General features: G+C 33.1%; 1 protein-coding gene across 1 annotated transcript; it reads left to right on the top strand.

The window, feature by feature from the left end:
* Nucleotides 1-4,515: 4,515 nt before the first annotated feature.
* Nucleotides 4,516-7,222, top strand: LOC149572579 (GDSL esterase/lipase 5-like). Its single transcript, XM_089815855.1, has 5 exons — nt 4,516-4,771; nt 4,871-4,989; nt 5,094-5,324; nt 6,625-6,880; nt 6,957-7,222. The coding sequence occupies exons 1-5, from the start codon at nt 4,516-4,518 to the stop codon at nt 7,220-7,222; spliced, it is 1,128 nt and encodes a 375-aa protein (XP_089671981.1).
* The last annotated feature ends 5,296 nt before the right edge of the window (nt 7,223-12,518 follow it).

The raw sequence follows: 12,518 nt of genomic DNA, 5'->3' as shown, positions 1-12,518 counted from the left end.
AGAGAAAAGGAGCAGAAAGAATACCATTGACCTCAACCTGAGCAGAAGCATCATTAAGAAGCATAACCACAGTGTTACAAAAGAAAGGAGGAAAACCAAAAGCATCCAACATCATAAGGATAAATCTCCATTCAATCCTGTCAAAGGCCTTCTCAAAATCCAAAAGGAGCATGGCAGAGTTTTGATGAGAGCATCTAGACCAATCCATGGCTTCCCAGCTAGTTATGAGATTCTCAAGAATATATCCACTCTTGATAAAACCAATTTGGGTAGAATTAACAAATTTTGGAAGAATATTAACTAGCCTAAGAGCCATAATTTTTGCCAAAATCTTGTAGGAAACATTAAGAAGGGTAATAGGCCTCCAATTCTTAATAAAGGTTGTATCCCCTTCTTTTGGGAGAAGTTTAATAATCCCTCTATTGATATCTTGACCCAAGGTACCTTTATTCAAGGCTTCAGAATAAAGATCAAAGAGATCCTTACATATCCATCCGATGTTGGACTTATAGAATTCAACTGGGAGACCATCAGGGTCCGGCGCTCTATCATTATTAAGGGCCTTAATAGCACCTTCAATCTCCTCAACAGAAATATTATTAGCAAGAATAGCAATATCATCAGGATCAAGCTTTTTAGGAATAAGCTTCCTACAATGAACTCTAATCGACTCAGCCTCAGGAGAGTCTTCTGAAGCAAAAAGAGTCTCATAATAATTAGCAAAGGCCTGAATAATAGACTCAGGGTTAGAGATGTCTTAGTTATTAATTGAAAGTCTATCAATAGACTCTTTAATACGTTTATGCTTAAGAAGGTTGAAAAAGAATTTTGATCCCCTATCCCCAAATTGGAGCCAGTGGGATCTAGACCTGATCCTGGCTCCCCAAATTCTAACATGCTGATGCTTCCTAAGAGCATCTTTGGTAGCCATAACCTTGGAAAGAAGATCCATATTGGAAGAGTCATTTTGAATGTTCTCCTCGGCAACTTGCAGATCAAAAGATAATTGTTTTTCAATGAACCTATAGTCCTTAGCTTTTTTCTGCCCAATGATTTGCAAAAAGATCCTCCAGGAGGAGAGGTTAGTATTCCATCTATCAATATGGGATAGGTTCTGAAGATTAATTTTATTTAATCCTCTAATAATCTGCACAGTAGCAAGGACATCCTCATCCACGAGGAGGCTGGTGTTTAAGATGAATTTACTGCTTCTAGACTTGTGTTGAAGGGGACTATTGTTAAAATTAACCTTAGTTAAAATAGGGTGATGGTTAGAAAGAGTGGTGGCAATAACTCGAACAATAAATCTAGAGATGTCAGGACGAAAAGAGAAAAAATACTTATTGGCATAAAATCTGTCAAGCCTGGAATAAATCCTAGCATTGCCCTGCTGAAAGTTGCACCAGGTGTGCCCAAGGTTGGTTTCCTTGTTACTAGCAATAGGATCAAAGAGATAGTTAGAGTTTAAAAATCTATTCCAATAAATTTTTTCATTATCCTTCCAATGAAAGGGAATGCCCCTCGACTTATCATCCTGGGATTCAATCATGTTGAAGTCTCCACCGAAGAGCCAAGGAAAATCTGGGAGATCTATAAGCCATTTCCATAGCTCAATTCTTTCCTTAGGGTCATTTGAAGCATAAATAGCACAGACCCCGAAGGTCTTGTCATCAAACTGTAAAGTAACCCATACTACTCTCTAACAGGGAGAACACCCATTATTAGTAATATGCTTTTCCCATTTATTACTAATAAGAAGGGCGATTCCTCCTTTACCTCTTTCATGGTTAGTGCAAAACTTAATAGCGTCTTTCCAAATAAAATTGAGATTGGATTCCCAAGTGAATCCCATAGACTTAAATTCCTGCATCATAAAGAAATATATAGAATGCAGAGAATTTAACAATCGCTTGATAACAAATTTTCTATCTGGGGACTCTAGACCCCTCACATTCCAAGATAGGTAATTCATTGAGACAAAATGTTAGAGGTGGAGCACGCAATACCCTCTTGATCAACAAGGGCCAAAAAATTATTTGAAGACTCCCCTGGTTGAGGCATAGATGGCTTATTTTTTGAACCAGGTGGTCTTCCTCTTCGCCTGATAGTAGAAGAGTAGGTGTTAACATCATCTTCGATATCCGCTAGAGAATCCACATCCATGCACTGCCCATTGTTAGACTTCGGGGGAAAGGGGGCAGCCGGAATAATTTCAAATTCATAATCCTCCCCAATCTCTTGGAAGATCTTTTGAGGGAATTTTCGAGAGGGCTCACTAGTTTGGGGCTTACAATTGAAATCAGCATGTTGATTGATAGTATTCGTGTTAGTCAAAGCAGGACCAGTTAACAATTTAACATGATGATTATTAGAGTTATTGGGGCGAGAATTTTTAGGCATGAAGACACTCTTTCCCCTTCTTCTTTTTTTCCTATCTGAAACAACAGTAAAACCATCATCTGTGTTAAGATCAATAGCTAAATCAAGACTGGGGAGCATTTGAAGACCTCCAGAAGTAGGAGTGGTATCACACAAAATGTTCTCAAGCTGAACAGTAATAGTAGAGAGAGGGTTAGGCACAATTTAAATTGGAACATTCTTAGGCCGAACAATGCTAGGAACAACATTAGTCGAAACATTAGAGGGGTTAGGGTTTACGGTGCGAGGTGATGGGGATGAAGAAGAAGAAGGGGTTGAATGACAAAGAGCATCGTCAAGGGCAGGATTACTAGTGACGGGAGGATTAACCACATTATTAGCTGAATCATTGGAGGGATTAGGCTTTTTCCTAATGACCGGACAATCCTTACGGAGGTGGCCTTCTTTGCGGTAGAGAAAACAAGCATTCAACCCCCCCAAAACCTCTATAGGACAGATATACACATCATTAATGATGTTAATTGAAATATCGGTAGGAAGGTCCTTACCAGACAAGAGAGAGATAAGAATTCTAGCGTCCATATGCGGGACAAGTCTCACAATTTCATCCATTCGAATAATTTTACCAATGGGCTCAAGCAAATGCAACAAAAAATGCCACAAAAAAGGGGGAATTTTTTTAACCAGAATCCATCTCAGAGCTGAAAGTGCAAGAACCTCCTCATGGACGGCCTCTGGTGACCAAGCAATAGCCCTAAAAGATGTTGAACCCACATTCCAATATTGTTTTTTAAGAACCTCTATTTGAGCATCATGATTCACAAAGAAAATCACATATAGACCCTTTTGTATTTGCCTACAGAAAGAAATATGCAACCCAAGTTTGTTATTCCAGTAATGATGGAACCAGTCATCCATAAATTTCCTTGGCGGACATTTATCAATTTCAACAGTTGAGAAAAAAATCACAGTATCTCTTAATCTACTTTTTTCCTTAACAATTTCATCCAACATTTCAGGATTAGGAACAATGGCAAAAGGAGACAGAGAAGCCGAAGGGGTCTTACCGGAGTCGGAGACATCATTGTTACCCACACTTGCAAACTCAAACCTTGCCCTATCGTTAATGACCGATGATCGACCCACAGCCTCAGAAAAAGACTTAGGTCGATCACTGCTATGGGAGACTGGGTTACTAATGCCATTACTTGGAGCAGATTTAGTCGCTGTCAAAAATGTAATACCTGATGCTTGCTCGGCAGTCTTGCCAATACCATTCACCTTAGCCATATTAAAGACTTTCATGCTGGATGTAGAAAGGGATACGTCATCAGTATTGGCATTGCTAGAGGTCGCCACCTTGACAAAGCCCTAGGCGCAGACCCAATCGAAAATCAAAAGCGGATCAAAAGGAGCAGATCCGATCAGAAAGCTTCGCACAAAATAAAAACCCTAGTTTTCAATCGTGCTGTCTGATTATTTATTATTATTACTAGCTTTTATATATATAAACACACACATTACATCGAAAGAAATCATTCTCGAAACGTCTATTTTCATAAATTCTAATTTTAAAAAAAAAACCTTAGAATTAAATTAAAATAAACACCTATTACGCTCACGATAATATATATATATATATATATATATATATATATATATATATATATATATATATATATATATATATATATATATATATATGTGTGTGTGTGTGTCTTATATTACCTACATTATACATTATAATACATAAATTATGTCATAGCTCTTTAGAGCCGGTTAGTTGCTGATCATGCTGTCCACTTTATGAACTTTTGATTGACTTTCTGTATATTATTCTTTTTGCATTATTCAATTATATAAAAATAAATATTATGTCGATACAATGGCGAAGAATATTTCAATGTCCACTAAAATTTCAATATATAGTCTGGAGTTTTTAGTCGTCTCCGCCTGCTCAGCTTGGTTCTCTCCGCCTCCGGACAAAGCCCTGGTGAATACTAACATTAGCCATGTCAGTGCTTGCTGAGGCTATTTATTTGCCATTCATGTCGACCAACTTATCTTGACAAAGCCTATTAATTCTTCTCTGCGTAAAACTTGTTCAACATTTGCATGTTGGATTAGGAATTTAAAATGGATACTAAGTTTGCTGCAATTCTTTGCTCCACTGTATTCTTTTTGCTGCAGTCTGAAACATTTGCAGCAGGTACTCAGAAAAATAGGGTTGCTCTGTTCATATTTGGAGACTCTACAGTTGACCCTAGTAACAACAATTACATTTCTACCGTTCCTCAGTTCCGAGCAGACCATCCTCCATATGGAAACAATGGTTTCTTTCACACTCCAACAGGGCGCTTTTCTGAAGGCAGAGTCATTGTGGATTTTATAGGTACCACTTATTTATAAAACTATGTTTTTCAGTCTCTTATAAAAACAGCCTTTTTTTCATATTGGGTAGCTGATAAATTCATGTGGATGTTGTTTGAAGCTGAATATGCCAAACTGCCACATATTCCGCCATTCTTGGAACCTGAGGCTGATTTCTCTAATGGGGCCAATTTCGCGTCTGGTGGAGCAGGGATTCTTCCTGAGACCAATCAAGGACTTGTATGTTTCTTTACTTTTGCTCTGTTTACACTTGGAGGTTTGAATGAGAGATGTCACTGAAATGTTGCTGTTTTTTGTTATTTTGGGTTGTGGGAGAGATTCAGGTTGTGGATTTGCACAAACAATTGGATCAATTTGAGGAGGTTCAGAAGAAACTTGTTGAAGAACTGGGGTCTGATGAAGCAGAGAGAATGTTTGCAGAGGCAGTGTATTTCTTTAGCATTGGTAGTAATGACTATCTTGGTGGTTATCTTGGGAATCCCAAGATGCAGCAGATGCATCCTCCAGACGAGTATCTGGCCATGGTGGTCACTAATGTCACCAAGGCGATACAGGTGAGATTCTTAAGATTCTACTCAAGTTGTTTCTCTCCCTCCATACGGATCCCCAAATTACTTCAAATTAGAACTTCACTTTAAAAAGCTTTATAAACTGTGAGGGCTCTATCGATCTTTTGATTGGTACGTTGATCTTTTCATCACAGTGGATTTCTACAATTTATATCAATATTATTTGTACCTTAAATTGTATAACTGATTTTTACATTAATATTTTTAAATTATATTTCACGATTTATCATTAGAAGAGGATAGTAGAGAGCTGAAGACAATGAGAAATCTTAATATTCTTAGGAGTGCCTAAATTAACATTTTTAAAAGGTGTTGAAATTGTTCATAAAGTACAATATTTGCTGAATATTTTACAAATGAAATAGCAAGTTAAGTGGACTTAACTTGGATAAAAATTCTAGGTAATGGACTTAAGTAGTAGTGCTGGGACAGGTGACCTTCTGAAGGTCCACTACTTCAGCTAGATGCAATGAGAGTTAAGTGTAAGACTCATTCTCACATGAAGTGATGAAGTGGGTTCTTGTGAAACACTGTGTAGGAAACATAGATCAATGAATTTGACTTGTGGAATATATCTTGTACTTATCAATAGTCAAATTCCTAAAATCTACTACTGCCCATCAAACATAGATCAATGAGTTTGACTCGTAGAAGATATCTTCTACTTATAAAGACTCAAACTCAACGAGTTTGACTTGTAGAAAATTTCTTCTACTCATCAGAAATCAAATTCCTAAAATCTAGATGAGACTACAGTCCACAGCATAAAAATATCATAGTTAAACTTATTATTGTCTTTGATATGTATTATGATATTTTCTCTGAATGCATATGGTTGTCTGTAGGATTACCTTCATTGTGTTTTGATATTCTGTGATGTTGTTCTTGTAAAAGTAGTTTCAAATTCTTAAAATCTAGATGAAACTCCAATCGACAACATAAAAATATCATTATTAGGCTTATAATTAGGCTTATAATTGTTATTGACAAGTACTGTGATATTTTCTCTAAATACACATGGTTGTTTGTTCTGAGTAGCTGAATTTTTTATAATTGTAAAAGTATTTTCATCTTATATAAGAGATCTGAACCGTCTGATTGATTATTTTATCAAAAGCAAACAAAATTACTAAGAAACTACAATAATAAAGAACAAAGAAGACTCCAATCATCTTATTGAACCTACAAATCAATGAGATCAAGAATGTTTCAGGAAAAGATCCCATCTTCATCTCATCTTTTCAAATATATTATACTCAAATTTTCTTGTGGGAACTGATTGCAGATTTTGTATTACAAGGGAGCCAGGAAATTTGGACACCTGGGGCTTTCACCATTGGGATGCCTACCTATAATGAGAGCAATAGCCAGCGACCCCAATGGAGGATGTCTTGATGCGGCCTCTGCTCTGGCCATTTCTCACAACTCTGCATTGTCCACAGCCTTCACTGCCCTTTCCTCTGCTTTACACGGACTCACCATTGCTGATTCAAACTTCTTCCACTTCTTGAACGACCGTTTAAAGCAACCATCTAAATATGGTATGGATACATCCACCCAAAACACAAGTAACAATCTACCCCAAAATGTTTAATGCTTTGTTTGTTTGCAAAACAGGGTTTGAGGAAGGTGTGAAGGCGTGCTGTGGGAGTGGAGCAGATGGAGGTATATTCAGCTGTGGAGGGCAGAGGGAAGTGAAGGAATATGAGGTTTGTGAGGATCCAAAGCATTATGTGTGGTGGGATTCGTACCATGTTACAGAGAGCATTCATAAACAGTTTGCAGAAGCAATGTGGGCAGGATCAGATGATGTTATACAGCCTACTAATCTCAGGGAACTCTTCCAAACCAGACTGGATTCTCCGCATGCAACCTTTCGATGAGTTGTAGGTTCTTTTTTTTCTTTAGACTCGTCCTATGCATCTTCAAATAGACACAGTAAGCTAATGGAGGAAAAACCAGTTTACATAAAATTTAGAGTAAGGAAATAAATGCAAGTTCCTTGGAAAACCAGTCTACATAAAAATTAAATGTTAGTGCTCTTATGGTCGTTTTCATCGATGTTCAATGTTCTATGCATTGAAGTTTCAGTTTTGGACTTCTCTTTTATTAATTTCCTTCAGCTATACTAAATATTGAAAATAATATAAATTAATCAAATGAATGCAGATTGATATAGATATTTACTATTTTAGTATTTTGAATATTATGTTAACAGTTATACTAAAGCTACATATAATTAAGATTTATTTTTAAAATTAATATTAGAATGATAATATTAGCATTTCTAAAAATGTAATTAAATTTTTTGGTAATATAAGTGAGAGATATCGAATTTGAATATATGATTTTGGTAAGGTTTAAACATTATAGTTATGTTTTAAGCATTATAATTATGATTTAAGCATTGCATTTATTTATTTATAGTTATAGTTTTTTCTTAAAAATATAAAATAAATATTATAATTTTCATTTGGTCTTTTCCTATTGTGAGGTTATGTTTAAATTTGATTTTTTTTATAAAAATGTTAAGTTCAAAAATAATATTAACTTTTTAAAGTATTTTCTAGTTTTTAAACAAAAATATTCATTATATATACATTTTAAAATTATTAAGATTAATTAAGTTTCTTAATATTAAAGTTTTTTTTTAATCTATTTCACAAAATTGTAAAATATATCTATCATTTTTGTTGTTGATGATATTTTTATTATTTTTCCTAGTAATCAATGATATGTATTTTACCCTAGCATATAATATTTCTATTTATTTTTTGAATTCTATCTAAATCATACATTAGATATTCTAAATTATTATATGTACTAAAAAAAGCAAAACCAATCTTTCTAATTAAATGTTTTCAATTATGCCATTAAATAGGTGAGCTTCTTCTTTTATTATAATTTGTTTTGGTTTATTTTTAATTATGAAGACAAGTATCTATTATAGCTTTTTAAAATTATAAATTATGTTCCAAACTTCCATTACTAAATCACATATGAAATAAAAACTAGACCTTTGATTTTGATATCTCAAATCAAAATATCATCTAAAAATATATATAAATAATGACATTTATTTTCTATATAAGAATTTCAGCAAAGTCGAGAAGCAAAGAAGTCATTTGAGCCAATACATTTTGTAATACCTAGGTTTATTTCCTCTACAACAGGTTAATTTTTATCTATTTTTCTTGTTATTTATTAACACTTGTATTTATAGAACTATCATCCTTCAAATTATTTCATAGATGGTTGTTTAGGAAAATGGCCAAAAAGAAAATATTGGGCGCATTATGATTGCAATAACATTCAATGTTATTCTTTCTTTCTTTTTTCTTTTGGACAACAAATGCATTCACTTGTTTCCACTCGCTCCACCAAGCATCGCCTCTCTAACCATAGTTACTAGAAACGCAATGGGAGACCTTCATTTCGCATTTTGATAGTCAAAACAGGTTTCTCATTAGGAACGACCTACTTTGGAGTGTAGTTTCAATTCAGTGATTGCTAAAGTTTAATTTGAAAAAACATTAACCTTTCCTTGGTTTTAATAATAGCACAATCATAAACACAAACATCTAGATTTAGATTTTTAAGTGTTTGTCTTAACTAAAGTTTAATTTATTAAATTTTATAAATATTTAAGATGTATCTAATTTTTAAGAAGTAATTATCTAGAAGCAGAGCCAGGATGTTGATTCATTTACCCTAACACTACATGGGCACTTTGGAGACTGCAAAGGAAGTTGCAAGGGCATGGAAAATAAATCTTTGATTTTAAATGCAAATAGTAAATCCTATTGAAACTAACTGGTATTGTATTCACAAATTGATTCGTGATTAAAAACCAATTTGCCTAGTCAAGAAAGCGAAACATGCAATATGTAACTGATCTACCACTAACTCTTCAATATATTCCTTACTTTTCAAATTCTATCTGCCACCTCACATCACAAGAAAAGCAAATGGTTGTCTAATTTTTTTCAAAAAGACTAATTGTTTACATTGACAAATGCTTCCACTTTAGAAAGCCTCACGCCTTAATTAAGATTATATTTATAAAAAAAAACATTTAAATTTATAAAGTTATATTATTTTTAAAATTTTATCATTAAAATTGTCCAGGTGACTTGTAAAGCTTGTTAAAAGAATTGTATTTTATTAGTTTTTTTTCTTCGAATCTTCATTTCAACTCTTAGAATAAACTTTCAAATGAGATCTCAACCAAAAATTATATTTGATAAGTTTATAGAATTCAAATTAATCTTTCTAACAAATATGATATTATTATTATTTAAATTTGATTATTATATTTATTTTCTAATTTCCACTGAAAATAAGTTTATAGCAATTGTGAGGGTCTTTATTCTACAAATGAAAAATTAATAGAATAAATTTTATAAAATTGGTATTGGTGCAATAGATACTGCTGATATTATTCTTAAAAAATTCAAATAAATATTTATGACTTAACAAATAATCTCATTCTACATATTAAAATGAAAAACAATAAATCCTGAACAAATTATTAGAGAAATTGTGTAACAAAAACAATGAAAAAAATATCAGTCAACATTATGTGATCCATCATGAGGATAAGCATAAGAGAGCACAAGGAAAAAATGATAAAGATTTAGGTCCCTAAAAGATTTAAATAGAGCAAGAAAGGTGGAAGGGAAAAAGTAAAGAGGAAAAAAAAAATTGTGACAATGAATACGATGGAAAATTAATTCCCAAAAAGAAAAAACAAAGGACTCAAACATAGACAAACAAGAGAAAAATAATTGACAAAGAAAAATAAATACAACTATCTATAAGAATGATCAAACAAAAAGAGAAAACAAATGGACATAATAAAAAGAACCCAAAGCACCAATCATATATAACATAGAAATACGATAAGAATGTACTCTACATATGCATATCATACATTTTTAATATGTATATATAAATATTCAATATTTGTGTAGTTGACCTTTGCAAGCATGTGTATATACATGCATATATGTGTATGTGTGTAAACACACACACACACACACACACAAAACACATTTATGCATTGGTGACCTATATATCTAATTTATGTTCATTGTGTGTGTGTGTGTGTGTGTGTTGATGTCTTTTATCCATGATGCATAGTAATTCAGAGTAAAAAATACACTTGTAGGATGGATTGTATGCACTCTATAGGTTTATCTTTGGCACTAGTGGATGTCTAATTTTAATTAATATAATTTAAAATATGAAGTAATAGAAAACTCACACAATCAAGATCAGTAAAAGGTCCAATTGATTACAAGTACTAATAGGCCTTGGAACTAGAACCAAATGTTGAAACTAAAATTTTCATCCAAATAAGACTATAATTTGATAACAAATCTAGATTGCTCTAAAAAATTAAGCACTTTCATAAAAAAAATTTAAAAACATGAAAATGTGTTCATATGAGCCCAAACAAAGCATCCAAAGTTGCAAAATCAAGGATTAGACAGGTACAATTACCAAAATCTACACTTTATAAAAAATTTGTCCATGAAATTCATAAACTAACCACACCAACTAAAAAAATAGGAGATTGTTGCCAAAACAAAAATAAATACTCCAAAATCATAGCCTAGATGACCAAGTTATACCCTCTTAAAGTTGGACTGTAAATTCAAAACTGCAAATGGTGAGAGGGTAAAGTTTTCAACCTTGGATGATGTTAGCTCAAACCATAAGATCGAATTTGATGGTCAAATGTTCATTGCATCAACAAGAAAATTGTCATTGTTTGAGAGTCAAAGGGTCGTAAAACATGATTGAATAAGGGTAATATACTGATGTTGGTGAAACATAGAATATTGATGAGATTGCTCACTTATTGGGAAGACATTAATTGAGTTAATTGACTCTAAGAGTGATATCTAGAAGTTGTGTATCTTATTGTAATTTTATGATGTGTGTGTTTTTTTATAATTTTTTGAAGTGATCACATCTTGAAACTCTGATACTTGTTCATGTGCAGGGCATTGTTTGTATTAAATAATAAAAAATAAAAAGTTTTGATTATTCATGGCCATCATGCACGTCCTAACCAAGTTTTCACAATATTTGGTGGGTGTCAAGTTTTTTGTCTGTAGTAATCACAACAATTTGATATACTTTATGATACAAAGGGATTTAAATGAGAGACAACAAAATGAGGAAGATAAAGTCTTTGACTTTGATATTAGATATGTGAAAGAGAAGAATAATATAATAATATAGTGAAAATGGTTGGTTAGAGGATGACAGTGAAAATGGTTAATTAGAGGATGACTAGATACTAATAGAGATGTTGAGTGGGGTGTTGCAAAGGTGGCACTGATTGGGTGATAATGTCAGCAAGGTTGATTGGGAAAACGCTTATTTGACAATCTCATTGTGTAAGAAAAGATCAAGCAATGTGTCTCTAGCTAATAAAAATGTGTGAAGTGTCTGTTTGTGATTGGTCAATCCCTATTGATTGGGCTCATAATGTTAGATCCTGATGTTTGTGAGCTAGGGCCATGTTGATCCAAAGCCTCATAATGTCAGGCAATGCTAGATTGGGGTGTTGAATGATTTGATTAGCGGTGGCAGTGCCTAATTCATCCTCGTGTTGGTTGTGATTTGATCGTTGGGCGAGGGATGATGTGGATGCCAACACTTTGGATCGCATGGGGATTGAGCTCGTCAACAAGAGATCTTAGACAAATGATAATAAGGATCTCGCATGACATGGTTCTTGACGTGGTTCTCTATTTTTGTTTTCATTTTTGGTATGTTTTTATTTCGTGTGGTCTCCTTGGACCTTTTTCCCACCTCTTTGAACTCCCCCCTTTTCTAGGGAGTTTCAATCTGCATCCCATCTCATTTTCTCCTTTTGTTTTCTCTCTTTCATTCTGATGATCGATCTAAAACATTAATGAAAAAATCCTTACATGCAATCGATTCTAGAAGCAATTGAAAAACTCAATATATATGTTAATCAAATTGTTCATTGTTATCTAAATATTATTACATTTGTTTAGTAATAATATATTTTAATTTTTTAGATTTTATATTTTAATTTAATACAAAAATTAAATTGATAATGAATTATACTTTTTTAAATTTTAAAATATAAAAATATTCAACTTGAATGAATGCCACCTAGAACATATTTGACAAGAT

Source organism: Cupressus sempervirens, chromosome 2 (genome assembly GCF_028749045.1).
Source record: "Cupressus sempervirens isolate cs-2001-9-10 chromosome 2, ASM2874904v1, whole genome shotgun sequence".
Classification (NCBI taxonomy): Eukaryota; Viridiplantae; Streptophyta; class Pinopsida; order Cupressales; family Cupressaceae; genus Cupressus; species Cupressus sempervirens.
Note: the sequence above shows the minus strand (reverse complement) of the source record. Positions and strands in the feature narration are given on the sequence as shown.

What these genes read in the sequence shown, in the direction of transcription:
- LOC149572579 (XM_089815855.1), top strand. Translation starts at nt 4,516, where the DNA reads ATGGATACTAAGTTTGCTGCAATTCTTTGCTCCACTGTATTCTTTTTG. An exon ending in AGTCATTGTGGATTTTATAG is followed by an intron (nt 4,772 to 4,870) that starts GTACCACTTATT and finishes TGTTGTTTGAAG; the next exon opens with CTGAATATGCCAAACTGCCA. An exon ending in CTGAGACCAATCAAGGACTT is followed by an intron (nt 4,990 to 5,093) that starts GTATGTTTCTTT and finishes GGAGAGATTCAG; the next exon opens with GTTGTGGATTTGCACAAACA.